Below are 19,300 nucleotides of genomic sequence, written 5' to 3' on the forward strand. Positions count from 1 at the left end.
GACTAAGAGGAGAAGCTTTACTGCTGCTTACTACACTGAGGTTTTGACATGTTTGAATGTGAATGTCAGATGAAGATAACCTCAAAAATGGAAGGATGGTTGGATCCTGCACCACAACAATGTGCCCAGTGACATGGCAATGGCAGTTCAGCAGTTCTCGGCTGCAAAAAAAAAAAAAGTCACGGCAGCCCCCTCCTACTCTTTCAATCTCGGCACTGTCTGACTTCTGGCTGTTCCCTAAACTGAAAATGGAGCTTTGGGGTCATCGTTTCACTACAGTGGATGACATCAAAGAAAATGCTGAAGCAACCCTATGTGCACTTTAAAAAAAACACAATTTTAAAGAATGTTTCAAACTTGAGACCAACATAACAAGTGTGTGGAGAGGGAAACATGCAGAAGCAAGGTGATTAGGTTAATAAGCCGAACTGTTCACTAAATAAACTTTATGGTAATATTCCAGGAACTTTTTGAATGTACCTCGTAATAACGCTACAATATACATAATAACCTAAGCAGACAAACCTATTCAAAGGAATGACTACTGGAGATTTTGTAGAAGATTTGTTAGGCACTGAAGTCGTTTTCACACCTCCTAAGCCACTATTTCTATTGGATGATACTAAGAAAATAGAACAAAAAAAGTATAATAAATAACTGCCACATAAATAAAATGCAAAATAAGTAATTTTGGAAACTTGATTTGTCACAGAACCATAATACAAATTTTTGAATGTAACCGATGATTTCACATAAGATTTTTTTTTTTAAATTAATATACAGTTATTATCAGTATGATTTAACAATCCAATAACAGGGGTACTGTTTGTTGACAATGAGCCCATTTTCATGGCCAAGATACAGTATATCTATGAGAAATAATTAAGAGCTCTAACAATTAATAACATTTTCCTCCTAAAACACAACTTTACACAAGTTGTTACTTTTGTGGATTATTTCCTTTAAAAGATGACTATAATTTAAACTACTGTTACACCACAATGAATTACCTGTATAAATAGTATCATATTCTGGAACCTATACCAGTCTCTTTGATCATGTGGGCTACTACTCTCCATGGTCAGGACATTCAGGCACATATGTAAAGGGAGACGGTGTCATAAGACAGTGACTGACTTCGTTCAGTCTTATGATGCTATCTCCCTTAACATACTTAACTGGCAGGACTGCAACAAGTGGGTAGGCGAGGTAAGCATTGCTTACAGGCGGCAGTTCAAGAGAGTACCAAAAAAATTTGACATATGCAAGTCATACCTTTCTTTAACAAACTCCTTTAAAGTGAAATTTTCTGTTTAGAGATATTTTTTGAATTCCCCTTGGTGAGTACATTTAAAATAGCTTTCATAGAATTTTTAGAACTAAAAAACCTTTCCAAAATCCCCACACTGGCTATCCCCAGGCCTGAGGACCACATACTTGTTAACCGGCGACAGTGCAATTAATGGGAAACTTGCCACACTGGGGCTCACTGACGACCCACACTGTTCATGCGGACAACTGGAGACATGGGATCATCTCATGCACCACTGCCCCTCTACGAGGATCTCTGCTCTATCCTGATTACAGAAATACAATTTATCCCCAAAGACTAAGAGCACTACCTTCTGGAGTCCGAAGAAAAATACACAGCTTTCTCAAAATTTGACCAAAATCTCTTTGTGAGACGCTGGAACATCCCACCGAGACAACAGCAGCAACCAATGTAAAACCGAACCTAACGTAACTGCATCACGGATCACAGCCAACAACAAATGAGTGACGTCACTCTGCCAAAGGCATCAAACAAGCGCAATGTGCAGGACTGAAGACATCGCACGTGATCACACTCACAAATGACTATAAAAGAAGACATCAAGAACAAGAACTGGACTAGAAGACAACATCCCAAGCTGAGACCTGCATCTTAAGCATTACAAAATACCAGACTGGGCCAATAGTGGCATTGGGCAGTGCAGCTATACTGCCCAATATCACCTTTCAAATCCCCTTCCATTGGCAGGGGAGGAGACGGACACCATCTCCCCCCCAAGGCATCCCCTTCCTTTTGCCTGGTGAGGCATGGGCCTGCCTCACTGACATCGCCTTCTCTATCGTCCCCATATTTCTACCTCTTTCCCCCAGCCTTCTATGCCAGCGAACGCCCTACATATCCAAATTTAACTACACCCAAATCGCTTCGCCCACAAAACTTTTGGCTCCTCAAATTCTAACACTATCTCTGCCACGATCGCTCCACGTGTGTGCGCTTTTTTTTTTTTTTTTTTTTTTTTTTTTTTTTTAGTTGGTCCTAGCCACTGAAATCTCAGGAAATTAGGTGGCAGGACCTGCCAGAGTGACCATCTTAAACTATTAGTATCCCTGGTCTGCCTCCACAGGGCAAAGTGCAGGCAACATTGGGCCTCAGCAGGAGTCTGGCAGCTAAATGGCCAGAGGAACAATGGTACACAACACTACACGTAAACAGTACCTATATACTTTTAAATATCTGGCCTTTACAGTGTTCTGTATCACAAGACAATTTATACCATGCGGAGATGGGGGGGGGGGTGGAGAAACCCTGGTGCCGTTTGACCCTAAACACACTTTACCATCAGACCAGAACACTGGTTTGATGGTAGTGGAAGATGCGGATACCCAAATCTCTGCAGCATAGAAGTGGGAAATAAACTATAGTAGCAATACATCTGACCGTGTTGGATTTGTTGGTTACATGTAGATGCTGCTTGCATATCAATCTCAGTCTGGCGGCTTTTGTGAGAAGCAGGTCTTTATGTTGGCTGAAGAGAAGCTTTGAGTCGAATTTGATCCCTAGGTTAATGTGATTTTGAACAAGTGGGATGACTAGAAGAACTTAAGAGTACTTCAAATTTATATTAAAGACAATATTACCCCATTGGAAGTTTTACAATATATTTTTAAAGATGATTTTACAGATACTTTTCCAAATGTAGCAGTTGCTTTAAGAATTTTTCTAACTTTACCAGTTTCAGTTGCCTCAGGTGAATGGAGTTTTTCAAAATTAAAATTAATCAAATTATTTACGATCAACAATGTCTCAACAACTCTTTAATTTGGCAATAATTTCAATAGAAAATGATCTTTTGGAAAAAATAAACATAAATGAAAAAATTAATAAATTCGCACATTTTAAAGCAAGGAAACATTTTTATTAACAGTATAATTTTTGTTTTATTTTATTATTGTGGGTACGATTACTCTGATTTAGAATTTAAAGTTTATTTCCAGAATTTAAGAATGATTTTGTTATTTTTGTTTGTTGTTTCATTATATTATATGTAAGATATGTTGTAATTCTTTTCTTTTTCGATAAATAAATAAAATTATTTTCACCTTGTTTTATTTTTAATCCAAATATTTTGGGGTGGAAAATTTGATTTCGCTTACTGGTGGCACATGGGGTCGCAGCGGCCCTGTTGTTATCTGGACAGGGAATGCATCAGTTCATTTCAAGAAAATTCACTGTGTGTGACAATTCAGTGCATGACAGTTCAATGTACGAGATAATTTGGTGGTTAACATTTTGCTGTATGTGACAATTTGGTGAATTCTTTGGGAGAATTTGGTGTATGGCAAAGCAAGACAAAATGAAAACTTTTAACAATGCTGTAAATAGTGAATTTAGTGATCACGGTACTGTTCTTGATAACTTATATCTTTGATGGAGCGTACTATCCAACTTCATTTTTTAATGCACATTCTACTTTTTTTTTTTTTTTTTTTTTAGATCTCACTGAAAAAGAAAACAAAAGAAAAATAGCAGTCTGATAACCTTTTAAACCTTTTATTTCCTTACATCAGTCAATAAATTTTTTGCACTACCCAACTCTCACAAATCTATGTTGCTAGAATAGAGCAAGCTTCAGAGTTCTCCATAAAAGAAAAAAAGGGAATTGCCTTCATTAACTTTCCTTTCCTTTCCTGTGTAAATGGGTTTCTAGTTTAGTAGCCCTCAACTTTCACAGTGATAATCTTCATTTCTGTTCTTTTCGCCTTAACTTTTTGCACCCGTAATTTTCTTCTAGATTCCCATCCCTCGACCAATTCACGTTCCCAGAAAAGCATAGGAAGCAACTGAGTAGGTATGTTTAAAAAAATTAATAAATTATTTATCTGGATTAAAGCTGTTACGATATGGACAGAGTCATACACTTACTTTCCAACCTGCCTATACAAATTGATCAGCGTGAACCTTCTATACAAAATAAATTGATAAAAAATATATTTTCTTTTTCTAAATATCTACATTCCTCCTTTCTAAGTTACCAAAATTTCTTTTGTTTGTAAACCTTTTACTTCATTGATTTTGCGATCTCTGTGTAATATACCAAATTGTCGCACATAGACCAAATTGTTGTACTCACCGAATTGTCATAGCCATTGTCACATACAGTAAAATGTTATTCACCAATTGTCTTGTTTAGCGACTGTCATGCACCAAACTGTCATACACAGAACTACAACAAATTGTGTTGCAATGAATTGATGTGAACCTGCCTGGACATACTTGCCTATCGCCTTATGATAAAAGAACTATCAGAATGTGACAAACTGAATTGCATACAGTACTGTAGGCAATTTTCAGAGTTGAAAACCAATATCCAAACATCTAACTGATGATGTCTAGGTGAAATACATGTTCACCTTTTGGAGTATGTAAATAAACATAACTGCCATTATTGAGCACAGGAAATCTATCAAGTTCCTCTTCAGTCAGCTAAGATAAACATATGGCATACTGTTTCGTCCTTTGGTGTGATTGGACCTTATTTTTTTTTTGAAAATGGCCAAAATTACAATGCAACGGTTACAGCAGAACGTTATGGCACTATGACTGCAATCTATCTAGTTCTTGAAGATGGTGTCCTCAGCTAGTTTCTGTGGACACTATCTTTGCAAGTAATTCAACACAACTAACATGTGACTGTACAGACCAACATTCCATCACGGAATAAAATGAAATAGTGAGAAATAAAACTCCAAGATCCCACCTTTTGATATCTAACTTTTGCACATGGCTATATTATGCCCACTTAAACTAAATGTGTCCATACTTTCTGTCACACACTGTAATGAAACCATTTTTTATCTCTACTGGTAAAGTTCCTAAATATCACTGAGAGAAATCCACGAGCTGTCCAGCTTGTTTACACTTCAGAGAATTTCATATCAAATTGTAGAGTTATTTTGAAGTCTTTTTCATTATCTACCCTAAGTATGATGCTACCCAAGTAGTACATCTTGCATTTTCTAGTGTTAAACTACAGCTGCCATTTCTCAGCTCATTCAAATAATTTATCTAGGTATTGCTAAAGCAGCACACCCTGATTACTGTCACTATCCATCCTGTCACGTTTGTATCATTAGAAAACTTACACATTATACTTGAAATATCTAGTATCAAAATCTATGTAGGCCCCAATCGTAACACTTCCATGAAGGGCAATGGCCATTTATAAGTACTGTCTCCCACATAATCATTCCTTTTTCCATAAAACCGTAACTTTCCTCTAAATTTGAGCAATGTGGCAATATTGTGCCAATTTAAACAATAATTGTTAATGTGGAACTGTGTCAAAAGCTTTACTGAAATCTAAGTAAATGATCTCAAAGCTATTCCTTCCATCCAGTTTTTACTGACCTCATAGTACCCAATCAAATTAGCAGACATGATTTACCCCTTAAAAGTCATGCTGCATTTCCCTTACTATTCCACTCCTATCCAGATGATTATATTACAGTCTTAACTAAGAACTCCAATAATCTTCTTCCTTACATTTCTGTAGATACTCATTTCACCTTTGTGAATAGGAGATGTTTGTACATCTCCAACCTATAGGGGATATCACCTGATTTCACAGAAATTCCTTATAATAGCTAAAGGTTTACTAACCTAATCTTCAGTTTCCTTTGATATAAGCAAATGCATTTATCAGCTGCTGGTGCTTATTCACTTTTAAACCAGCAATAGTTGCACTGCGAACCATAGCAAAAGTGGTCTCATCATTTCACAAGTGTTCAACATCTTTTTTGGTTTTCAATAAGAAGTGTGTGTTTTGGAATTCTACTTAAAGTATACCAACACTTGATATTTACTAACAGATAGCAGTAGCAATATTTATTAAATGCAACCTTTAATTTTGGAATGAAAAATTATGTTAAAAATGTGCTCTTTTACATGTTCAACAAATTTTTTTTTTTATTAATTCTGCTTAAAATATTAATTAAAAATAAAAACAACAACAAAATATAAACAGGAAACCATTAGTCATTTCCATTTTCCAGTAGAGAAAACTGTTAAGCATACAAAAATTCAAATTTACATATGCACATGTATTAAAGTTATTTTTTCTCAAATAAATAAACAAATGCATGAATAATAACCAAGATAAAAAAAATAAATTTTACATTAATAATAATAATATGGAACACCAAGCACAAGAACTACAACCCAGATCAGCCGAAGTGGAAATAGATGCAATATCCAGAATAGAAGAGTGGAAGAAGGCTGTAGCAGAATTTGAGGGAATGGCACCCACAAAGACCCACGCCATACCGAAGTAGAGGCCTGTGGTGTGACAGCCCATTTCAATTGGCAAATAATACCGGATTATTTGCCAATAACAACGGTAGCACTAGACACCATCTGCACAGCCATTTACTGTGCTGCTTTAGTGGCCACCAGGATGAATGCAAGAGCAACTAGAGACCAACAGAAAACAAAATGCAAAGACATGGAACCACCAAAAGGAAAGGGCTACCTATGTGATCAACACAAAGGAGCCCAACACCAGCAACCACTAGAAAACCTAAGAGGTAAAGGTCAGGAGGTACACAGACCTAAGACAAAATGTACTACACATGGGAAACAGCAACCCCAGAGCAACGTATCAACTCTGTGGTACTACACTGACAGTGGTAGAGAATGAAAGGGACTTGGGGGTGGTTGTGCAGGCAGATATGAAGTTCTCTGAGCAGTGCAGACGGGCTGCAAGAGTAGCTCATGGAGTATTGTCAATGATATACAGGAATTTTTCTAGCAGGGATAAGGAGGTGATTATTCCATTGTATAAGGCGATGGTCAGGCCACACCTAGAGTACTGTATACAGGTCTGGAGGCCTCATTTCAAGAAGGATGTAGAGCTGCTGGAACGAGTACAGAGAAGGGCAACAAGATTAGTGAATGGAACAAAGGGGTGCTCTTATGAAGAAAGGCTTAAGTTTTGCAAATTACAGTGTCTGGAGACTAGGCACCAGCGAGGTGATCTGATAGAGGTGTATAAAGCCTTGAATGGTTTAAGCATGCTCAATGCTGATGGGATTCTTCCTCTAGCTCAGAATAATCACCTGAGAGGGCATAAATTCAAATTGAGGAAAGACAGATGTAGGATAGACGTGCGGAAATTTGCCTTTAGCCAGCGGGTGGTTGGTTGGTGGAACAGACTTCCATCCCTTGTGGTGGAGGTTGATAGCCTAAATAAGTTTAAGGCTCAGCTGGACAGGTATTTTGAACAAACAGAGGGGTGAAGTGGAAGTGGTTTTTTTTTTTTTTTTTTTTTTGGCTGATGCTGCATAAGCTTGCTTTCTTGCATCAAATGCCTCTACTAATGCTAATGTCAAAAGAAATGTGGCATATGGAACAAGTAATGACCATCCCAATCACTGTGTCAACCACCGGTGCCAAAAAAAAAAAAAAATAAATAAATAATAATAATAATAATAATAATAATAAAAAAGCCTGGGAAAGAAGGCTACAGCAAAAGAAAGAAGGAAAGAGAGTGAAGACAAGCAAACTGACCATGTGACCATGACAAGTACCAGCAGGGTAACAGAAGTAAGAAGCTGATCAGAAAAGTAGGCAAAGACCATCCTCAAGAACAACATCCACAGCACACACAAGCCCTATAATCAGAGGATCAAAGAATACCTTGACATCATCAAACAGAAACTCCCAGCACTTAGTAAGAGACTTTGCCATTACAGGGAAACAGACAAAAGGATATTAAATGAAAATCAGAGGGCCTGCTACAGAAAAATCAGACAAGAGGAGAAGAAATGATCTCAAAGCTATTCCTTCCATCCAGGGGCTCTAGGGCAACTTGTGGAGCAGTGAAGTTAGCCATAATGGCCATGCCTACTTCTACATTGACCTCCATCAAGACTACATAGATAAGATGGCTTCTAGTGCGTGGATCATGAACAGGAAGCTTTTCCCTGAGACTGAAGAATTCATGCTCCCCATCCAAGACCAGGTAATCAACACCAGGAACTATAGCAAATACATTGCCAAGGACCCCAGAGTGACAGATCACACACACACTGACAATGCCACCTGCCCCAGAAACAATCCAGCACATCACTGCAGGATGTAGGGTGATCATTCATACAGAGTAGACTCACAGACACAACCAGGTCACCAGGATAATACATCAGAAGCTTGCACAAAAAATACCAGATGATGAAAGAAAATGTACTGTATTACAATTAAGAACCCCATGGCATACTACAGACCCCTAGTCACAAACTGCACTGAGACCATGTCAACCACTGGCCTCCTAGAAAACACTTTCACAGAACTCCAGAAAGTTGTGATTCTGAACAGCTGTAGGATAATAACAGAGTTCCTTGACCAACAGCAATAATAATAATAACAACTGTAGATAACCAACCAACCCATGGACTTGGTAGCAGTACTGTCATGGGGTGAAAAAAATCCCATAAAAAAGTTTTTCTCCTTTATGGGATTTTTTTCTCCTTTGGGTGCTGGACCCAAGAGGTCCTTAACTTCCATAACTGCTCAAATAAAACTGTCTATATTTAGAAACTACTTAGAAATTTTACGTAAATAATAATAAATGAGACAAGACAATTTTACATAAATAATAACTGAGAAAAGAAATAATACTACATCAATAATAAAAACATTTTGCACGATAATTAAACAATAAAACAGAGTACCTAATTTCTATAGTAGAACAACCATCTTGAAAGAAATGTATTTGTTTATGTTATGCTGAAACTGAAAGTAGCACACTGAAGCAGAAGACAAAACTAGCAACACAAATGGTTGTGCTGGACCCAAGAGGTCCTTAACTTCCATAACTGCTCAAATAAAACTGTCTATATTTAGAAATTTAGAAAAAGTTTCAGCCATTAACCTTGAATCAACAATTCTACAATTAATGCATGATTATTAGCTAGGCCACTGGTGTGTGTGTGTGTGTGCTCAAATTTAAAAACTGCCTCACATTGGAAAGTGGATATAAAATATTTATACTGCCTATCAGCAACCAGTTCAGGATCATCAATATTTTTCCCACAGTTCATATCCTTTCCTTTCCTTTTACTGCTAACACTTTTATGTGCATAGATAGAGAATCCTTGCAGCTGTTCTTTGAAGTGATAGCCAAAGCCTTCTCATAATCTGCCATGAAAAACCACAAGAGTAACTTAAGTAGGACTAATCCATAACATTACCATAGGATTCAGGATCCCTGATAATTTAATCATCTCATTTGTCTTTCTTCTCTGCCACTGAGTCATCAAGTTTTTAATATCCATTCCTCCCCCTCCCCCCCCGGTCTATACTTGAACAATAACTGTTTGTTGCATTAAAAGCTTAGCAGCTTTCTGAATAAGTTCCTTAAATATATTTGCATTCAGTTCAGGTTACCATTTAGCTCCACTGGAAAAAGCTTAGATGTCTAAGGCCATTATAATCCCGCTTGTAAAAACAAAACCATTCCCCTTTCCTTTAAACGTAGTTATTTCTTTAAACAGATTCCACATTAATACACTATGATCGTTATGTGACTTTAAACCATTATGATTATTCTGTAAATTTAAAGAAAAATAAAGATTTATTTTATACTTAGTCACATTTGAAGAGAAGGCCGCATAGAGGAATTAATTTAAGAGAAATAGTGCTTTTATACATTTAGATTAATATATAAAAATCATTCTGAATTATATTTTGAAAATGAATTCAACATTTTTATCTCCTCAGAGGAAAAATTTTACTTAGGGAAATTCCATTTAGACAAGAAAATTGGATGACTGCCTGATGTCATAGGTAAGCATTTTCTTGCCGGTTTTTATGAAATTATTAAAATTATATTTAACTTGCTATAAATAGGATTATATTTTACTGTAAATTGTATTGCAGTTTATGATAATCAGTTAATTAAATTAAAACTGAATTTATCAATTATTATTCTCTTTCAAAATGGTTCTCTTAAGGTGCTCTAGATGAAGCCATTCTCTTCTCCACAACTGGAAGCATTTCTGAAGCTCCTTTACTGCCCTCAATATATGCTGCTGGTTTCCTTCAAAGATCCAAAATGTATCCACTTCAGCAGTTTTGACACTTTGGAATAGAAAGATGGTACCAAACTGGAGGAGTATGGGATCTGAAAGATCTGTTTTTCCATCAGATATTGCCTCATTGATAATGAATTATCATAATTATTTTTATGCCATTCTTTATTGATCATTCTGTAATATGTTATGAATGAAGGCATGATGACTATAGCTGAGTGATCAGCATGAAAGTACTACACATAAGTGCATGCCACATGTTCAAATCCAAATGACACCAAAAAATAAGTCAAATGTTTTTGCAGTCTCTATCCTGAAAACTCTGACCTGTTAAGTGAGAGAAGCCAGACTTTTGCTGCACTACAAATAAAAAAAAAAAAAAAACCCACTCAACTTTAAGTTTCCCTCATATGCTGGCTGAAAGAAAAACAACCTATAATCCAGTCTACAATGCTTCTCCCTTAGTTTGTATCGGTGTTTGCTTGGAACCAATGAACTTTTTCAAAAGGCTCAATGTCTTTTAATTTTAGGTAGATGTGACCTCAATACTTCAACACAGCATTCCAAGTGTGGTCTCATAATTATCATATGTAATTGAAATTATAAATTCCTTATCTCTAGAACAACTGTCTGACAAACTGCAGAGGACAACCAAGGTCTTCCCTTTCCTTTACTTACACATTGATTTTAACATAAGTTTATATATACCCCCACCACACACACACACAGACAGGATAACCATAAAGTCTGGAATTGGTGTAAACTTATTTTATCTTAAAAGTTTTTATAACTTTTTAATTTTTGTTTCTTTTTTGTTGAAGTTGTGTTGCCCTGTGTAATAATCATGCCATTAAGCTTACAGCACAGAAATTATCCTGTTTTATTTTAAACTGTGTTTTAAAATGTTTGCATTAATTTCAGACTTCATAGACATGCTGTAGAATACAGGTAGCCCTCGTTTTGCACTGGTCCGACTTGTGCCGATTTGCAATAGTGCCAATCACTAACCACAACGCCATTTTTATTTTTATTTATTTTTGCAATTTTTTTATAAATTGAAAGTTTAAAATAGTCAGATAAAATTTATCGGCATCATACTGTGCTATGTATTGTGCACTGTTCACGTGATTTAGGACAATCTGAGCCAATCAGCGCATTCGTATCAGAGACAAGAAAGATACCTACCCTCACAGTAACCACTCGTGGATGCGGGTAGTAAAGTCCATGCGGTGATGCATTCAGTTGGTTGTTGTTTATGCTATTTACATGTGTTGGAAATTTATTACACTAACATTTTTTTTATTAATTGTCCTATTAATAAATCGTGTTATAAAGTTTTTAATTTAATAGGATAGAGGCACGCCACATCTGGTAAAAGTAGTTAATTGAATCCCAGTGCAATATTCGGAGGATAGCATCTGATGAAAGCCACCCTAATGTAGGACTACGAATATGCCTCCATCGACTATTACTACAACTATGAAGGATGTTAATAAAATAAAACAATCGATGCAAAGTTGTAGGTAAATTTTTGGTGCCCGGAACCTAACCCTGTGATTTCCGATTGACTCCATTATATAAAGGGTTCCATATGCACCTGTCCCCACAGGAACCCCCGATGCAAATCGAGGGCTTTTATACTGATATTGATTTTAACGTGACACGTCTCTAAGATGGATGGCACAAATACTGGGTGGAAGAACAGAAGGTATGCTGCATGAAAACTGCATTTTATTGTTATTTTGGCACCAAAACAACAATAAAAATTGTTGTTTTGGTGCCAAAAATTTGGTTGCCATAATTCAATGTGTAAATTCTGAGTATGTTAACTCTTCTAACATTGGCTACCTTGAGAAGAAATGGAAATTTATTTATCGAATACTGAGGTTGAAAAAACCAAAAAACTAAAATAGAATGCAAAACTAAATTTAGAAAACTCAAGATAAAATGAAAAAAATGCTAAAAGGTTTACCTGGATTAGATTTAGAGGTAGCACAGGGTACTGTAGTTGAACCACAGGCTTGTGATAATATGTGATTTTCAGCAACACAATTAGAAACAAAACTAGTCTCTGCTAATGGTTTACATTCTATTTGAGTCCGATTACCCTTTACTAATGTTTCTTTGGCTGCCCGATGATCTGCTAACAATTCATCAAAATTCTTTTTCCTACCAATAACTGCTCTTCTATGTGAAAGCGGATGAGTCTTTAAAAATGGGGAGGGGGGAAATAAAAAGATTATCACATATACATGAAACACTTTTATGTAGATTTAATAAAAGCATAAAAAATATTTGACACCAGAGAGAGAAAGTACTTGCATGCAAACACAAAGTATTCACATTTTATTAATGTTAACATCATATACAGTAAACTTCCATTAGAACAATTCATTTCTAAGACTATTCTTCTTTCCATGCTCTTTTCTTATGAGAAAAGAGCATTTAAAACAATGCTCTTCTTCATTTCTGAGAAATGAAAAAAAAAAAAGCATTTTTTTTTACATTTGACATTTTAATAACATATTATTGAAATGTTATTACATTTTAATAATATACATCAAAGCATTGATGTATATTACTAAAATGATTACAGCTATAACTAGTAATCGGTGTCTGAAAAGACACTATAGCGGTTGATACAGAACCAATTCTTCCAAATTTTGTTCTTGGATACCATGTAGCTATACCAACTTAAACTATATATTATGTTCTTCAAATTTCAAGTATCTACATTTATTTTTTCACACGTTCACCAACACTTTGTATATATTTTCTCCACTGCAGAATAGAGTCCGTATCACTCTCTTGTAAAAGTTGTCATCAGCCTCCGAGAGCCACTGCCTAATAGCTGCAATGACAGCATTGTCATTGATGAAGTGTTCCGTGTGAAGGCTGATGATGGCACTGCATTTTAGCAGAACAGTCCACCAAAATTCTGCAATGGTCTTTGAGGGTCTGGCGTTATCATGGTGAAGAAGAATTTCAGTTTCTTTTTATTACAAAATCTACCAAACAGCACTAAATAACAAGAAAAAGTGATTTTTACATAATTTATAAGTGTTCGCAAAAAAAGTATAGTTCTAACCATACAATGAAAGGAAGTCCCAGCTTTTGCTGTTGAAGCAGAATTTAAAAAAAAAAGTGTTTCTTTACTCATATAGGTACTAAGTGCCAAATTGGTCTTCCAAGCCATCAGACTTAATTGTCCAATCAAATAAAAATAAACTTTCTACAAACCAATCTACCTTGTCCCCATAATTTTAATTTATGGCTTCTAGTTCTAGTATCGTTAATAACCATGAAAATTAGTCCTTAGGACTATCAGCAGTCCACTCTCTACTTTTTTTCCATGCCATCCTATTTTCTATTAGACCTTTTGTCCCCAGCAAGAATAAGTCCTTTAATCTTTGCTTGATACCAGATACCCCATCCTCTTAGTCTGCCTCTTTGCTCCCTTCTAATTAGAAATAAAAATAACTTACCCCAAGATTTTTTTGGCAAAAACATCTTTGGCAGCACCTACTAAATTTTTCAGACTGAAGTAAAACGCGACTGGTAACGAAAAGGCAAGACTGAAATGATGCAAACTCGGTCACTAACGTTGATTCCATAGAGTAGGTAGCAAGCGTGAGCATAAAACATTACATTGTTCATAACTTCAGTTCTATCCGTTCGATTTTAAAATTTTAAATGGTTTTGATTTTCGTCAAAGACGTTTTCACATAAAATAAGACATCTTTCGTGCATACAAGCATACACACAAGGTTATCCCCCCCCCCATTTTGTCATTTATAATATGAAGAGCAAATAAGCTCTTCATATTATAAGAGTAAATTAAACTTTTGGAAAAATAAGAAAGCGGCCAATAGAAAAGAGTTAGTAGGTTACATTTACAGTGTTGTTGCTGTTAGGTCTTTTTTTTTTTATGACTACTTATTGTGCAGATTTTTATGCAAATTCTCAATCTTCAGTTTTTAACATAAACCCATATTATTGTAATTTAAATTCCAGATATAACTTATTTGGTATCGCTCGGATATTTCTTTTTTTGAACGATTTAACACTGGATTATACTTGTTTTGCATGAAATAGAACTGAAATAAAAATTGTTGTTTTGCAATAAAATTATTTTATTTAATAATAACACAATATATACTAAGGACTTTTTTTCATAGATAAAAAATACTTTTATTTTAAATTCCTTATCACCGTTATAAGCATCTAAACATGATAATCTGGTTCGATATCTGCACAGTTAAAGTAAATGTGTGATTTTCCATCAACTTCAGCAAAATTTTCTCACAAAAGCAGCTCACTGTAAAATCATAATTTTGGATCCTCCTTGAAACTCAAATTAAATACTTTCAACAAAAACAACAAGTTTTTTATGTTTTTCATTTTTCAATCCAAAATGAATTATAAGGTTGAAAGGCCTCTTGATCATCATTTTACACTTTGTTTTAATAATGAATTTGGTGTGCTTGAATTTTTTAAATAATACTGCTCACTATAATATTTGTTCTTGTAACACATCCACAGGGGATCACTTTGTTGAGCTTCTTTCTTGTGCTCTCTTATACCTATGTTATCTTCATTCACAGTAACTAATTACACAGGAACACTGTATCATGCACAAATCCACCACTGACTTAACAAATAATATTGATACCAACAGTTATACAGAAAATAAACAGATGACAGAAGAACAGATGCATAGTAGGCCTTTGTGTGAAATCCCAAAACCCAAAGATGCTATAAAACTTCATTTTTAATTTAACACAGCTAAACCCAAAACACGGTTTTATAGCATTACACCAAACACAAATTTGGCACAGGATGCTTCAAACACGAATATAACTTATTTTGAATCACACAAAGCAGCACTTTACAAAGGGTCTACATCAATAATTGATACCCACATTTAGTTTTCAAATTAAATTAAAAACAGATTTAACTGGCTTTTTCCAATGCTTCCATGGGATAGTTCCATTTATTCTTCTTAAAACTCTCATTTCTGAAGACACAAAAAATAAGATTATAAGCTCCCATTATAAGCTCCATAGTATCAAATAGGCTTTAAAACTGTGTTTTAAACAACTAATTTTGTCTTTTGGGTAAGTTATCTTTTGTACTAAAATGAATTTGTTTAATTGGCTTTCTACACTTTCTTCTTCATCTATTCTATTGTTTATTTCTATATTTAATCTTTCATCTTTAGTAAAGACTGTTCCAAGATACAAAAAAAAAAATTACTGTCATATTCCTAATTTTTGGTTATTCTGTTTACATTATCAACAAACAATTGAAATTTTCCTTCTTGCTACCAACTTTTGTTACTTCTGTTTTTTGTATAACTAATTTTCATGCCAAATTCTCTACAATCTTTATCTAATTTATTCAAAATTTTTGAAGATCTTGCTAGCTATTTAATTAGCACAATATCATGTGCAAAAAATTATCCAATTTTCACATCTCCCACACTAAACTTGGAATATAACTTATACTTTTTAGTTGGTTATAACAATGAAAATTATAAAGAGAAGTGATGAATCCTGCCTTAACCTAAGTTTAACCTTTAATCATTTTCCAGTGCTTCCTTCAATTCTCACTGTAGTTGATACCATATTTTTCTAAAATTTGAAAGGGTAATTTTTAGGCACCTTGTCATGTGTTGTTAAACTTCTTTTTTGGGGGTGAAAACTTACAATTGCTCACCAGAATTGTGGGTCCACTGCTTTCAACACATAATATGAAATTGTTATGTTCAAATGTAACAATTTCAAGTGAAAATTCTGTTGTTTTTCCTGATAATACAGAGGTTAAAAACAAGTAACTGGTTATGACAAAAATTAAAGTATTTTTGTGCAGTAGGTTTCCAGAATTTTATAAACTGGGACAAGTGTATAAATGTTTTATACACAGTGATTATGTTGAAAAATAAATGCTTGTTCAGGTGAGTTTCCTGTTTACATCTTTTCTTATTTATTGATGCTCCCATTATATGACACTTATCTGCTAGTAATATTTATAATAGCATATTATGTTACAGTTGCAAAAGATATCTCAAAGTAATTTCAAAATTTATTCTGAAGTTTTGCGGAGAAGGCCTGGGAGCCATAAATTCATTGAAATTATCTCATTGCCAAAAAATTCAAATACTGCATTAACATTATGGGCTGTTATGCCATCTTGCTAGAACCAGGATCTCATTCAGTCTCAGCAAGTGATTATGGTGACAATAACCTACGTAAAACATAGTTGGTAAAGTGAAGTCATAATTTCTTCTAAGAAAAGAGGACTGATTGATGAAATATCTGTGGGTAACAGTATATACCAGTGTCAATTTCTGTTATCAAGACAACTGTGGTTCCATCTTTTGTGAGTGTAACATGTTAATTTGTTATAAACATTGTCAATAGATCTGGAAGCACTCTCTTTGACACAGAAATATTATATAACAAGTTTACCAAGTTCCTACAGCTTAGGGAACACATACACACTGCATGACCTTTTTTTTACAAAAAATTAAGCTCATAACATTCTGCAACAGGTTTATTTCCCATTGTTAATTTCATATGAGAATTTTAAATTAAATTCATGTTAAAAAGCAAGTTATTATATCTGTGCTGCCATAACAGCCACTTTCTTCACTATACATACCTTACATGTTAAAGATCGAGTGCACGGCTTGCCTGTTTCTGCTGACACCACTCCACAATGTTTATTTGGGTCATATTCTCGATCTAGAATTAGAAAATTGAATTTCAATCATTTCAAAAATGAAAGAAATAAAATGGATTAAAAGTCAAATGTTATTCAAACTAGATTCCATACAAGGTTTATAGAATAAAGTGGAAATAAATAATAGATTGCAACCACCTAACCCCACCCCCATTTGCCAACAACTTTCTTTTTATAATCACTATGGCACTCCCTCCCCAAATCCATGGACATATTTTCAATAGGCTTAAATTTTATTTGCTATTACTAATGTTGCCCATACACTACTGCTAATGACAGTACTCTTATCAGGCAGAATCACCTTATCTGAATGTTATCTGTACAGCAAAAGTCAAGCAATTTAAAAAGCTGTGCTTGAAACACAGGTGGGTAATACTTTTTTTTTTTTTGCATGTTTTTTCTTTAGGCTAGTTTGGGAACACTCACTTTTTTGTTTATTTTGAACTTACCAAACTGAACTGAAAAAACCAAACACACCTTATATTCTCTTGTCAACAAAGTTTAAAGAACTCTGGTAGTGCAAGTGCTAATTAACTTAGTTATTTATCAAACCACCTCCACCCTCTGATGAATTGAGGTTTGCATTTAGAAAAAATAGCTGCTTAAATAATACCTTATTCTTAACCTTTTCTGGAATACACATACATTTTTAAAGACCATTTCAAATAACACTTCAGGGTAACTTATGAATCTTCTAAGCCATCTCTTATATGCATTTATAAGTAACTGTGGACACAGTTACTTATAAATGCCATCTGTTATAAGTTTATAACAGATGGCAGCACAAAAACAGATTTTAAAATCAGGAGATTGTGCCTATTAGCTACTGTTTCTCAGTTTTGGCTTACAAAAGCTGAAGTTCTATGGAACAGATCCAGAAGCTGATTAAATAAGTGTGCATATAAATATACAGTAAAATCTCATTGATACAAACTCGTTTTATACAAATTACTCGTTTATAGGAAACACATACCATTTCCCTGCGAAAGGATAGGCTTTTCTATGTAATATATTCTTTTATTACAAAATTCGGTTAATATGTATTACAAAGTTCTTTTTCCCCTCGCGAGAAATAAATATTGACATTTTGTGTGTTTAATACAAATCTTGGCAGAGCTGTCCAATTATTGCCTCTGGCCACCCGGCTCCCTACTTCCCAAAGGATAGCACTGACTTGTTAGAAATTAGTTTTGTGTAAACAAAAGCAGTTTAAAGTGCACTCTGAAAAACATATTTCTGAAGGATGAGTTGTTAAATTAACAAAAGAATAAAAAGTTTTTCTTAGTTGTTTACATGCACTTCCTCGCTCTCCACGGGAATAAGGTCAGTTGCAATTGTTACCCCAGTTCAAAGAGTCTTTTGCTACCATATACAGCAATCTATTTTTGTGTCATTTTATCTGATCTGATGCTTTAAATTAATTTAAAATTTGTTTATATTAAATCTTATCTAGCAGTGTTATGGCGACAAAATGTAAACGGATGGAATTAAGTCTGGAAATTAAACTAAAAATTTTACAAGAGGCTGATAGGGTGGAAAGAAGCAAAACAGACATTGCAAAGGAAAACAACGTCCCTTTACTTACTTTATTTACAATACTGAAAAAGGCTTGAAGAAGTGCGTGACACTGGAGCAGCGATGAAAAACAGAAACAAATTCATGGTGCAAAACAGAAGGAGCTTGAAACAAAACTTTTTAAATGGTACCAACAAATGCGTGCATCTAATTTGCCAATATTAAGTCAGATTTTGAAAGAAAAGGCAAATTATCTAGGTCAGCAACATGGAATTAGTGACTTCAAATGCAGCAGTGAATGGCTGCAAAGATTTAAAGACAAGAATAACTTGGTTTTGCAAAAATGTTTGGGGAGAGTCTGGATTACTGGACAAAGAAAGGGCTAAAGACTGGTTGTGTTCTGTATGGTCCATTCTTGAAAAATATGAGGCAAAGGATACTTTTAATCTTGACGAGACAGGTTAATTTTATAATTTGCTGTTTGAGGAGAGTTTTGTCATGGTAAAAAAATCAAGTAAACAAAGACTCACTATCTTGTTATGCTGCAATTCAGATGGCAGTACAAAACTACACCCACTTGTGATTGGTAAGTTTTCCAAGGCAAGGAAAGAAGTTACCAATTTCTCCCTGGCGCCTCTGTAGCCAGGTGGGAAGGAGCAGCAGCAGCAATGCGTAGCACACGCTT

At 34.8% G+C, this 19,300-nt stretch overlaps 1 protein-coding gene across 1 annotated transcript in view; it reads right to left on the minus strand.

The window, feature by feature from the left end:
- The window catches only part of LOC150076245 (ataxin-7-like), a 227,347-nt gene that overhangs the window by 97,436 nt on the left and 110,611 nt on the right, over window positions 1-19,300 (minus strand). Inside the window, exons 5-7 of the mRNA XM_090387296.1 lie at window positions 17,020-17,102; window positions 12,329-12,563; window positions 526-622 (exon numbers count right to left, since the gene is read on the minus strand). Of these exons, the coding sequence (XP_090243422.1) occupies window positions 526-622; window positions 12,329-12,563; window positions 17,020-17,102 (415 nt within the window). The remainder of the gene's footprint in view (window positions 1-525; window positions 623-12,328; window positions 12,564-17,019; window positions 17,103-19,300) is intronic.

The sequence above is a fragment of the Mastigoproctus giganteus genome, chromosome 13, assembly GCF_048544385.1.
Source record: "Mastigoproctus giganteus isolate SK-2022 chromosome 13, ASM4854438v1, whole genome shotgun sequence".
NCBI lineage: Eukaryota > Metazoa > Arthropoda > Arachnida > Uropygi > Thelyphonidae > Mastigoproctus > Mastigoproctus giganteus.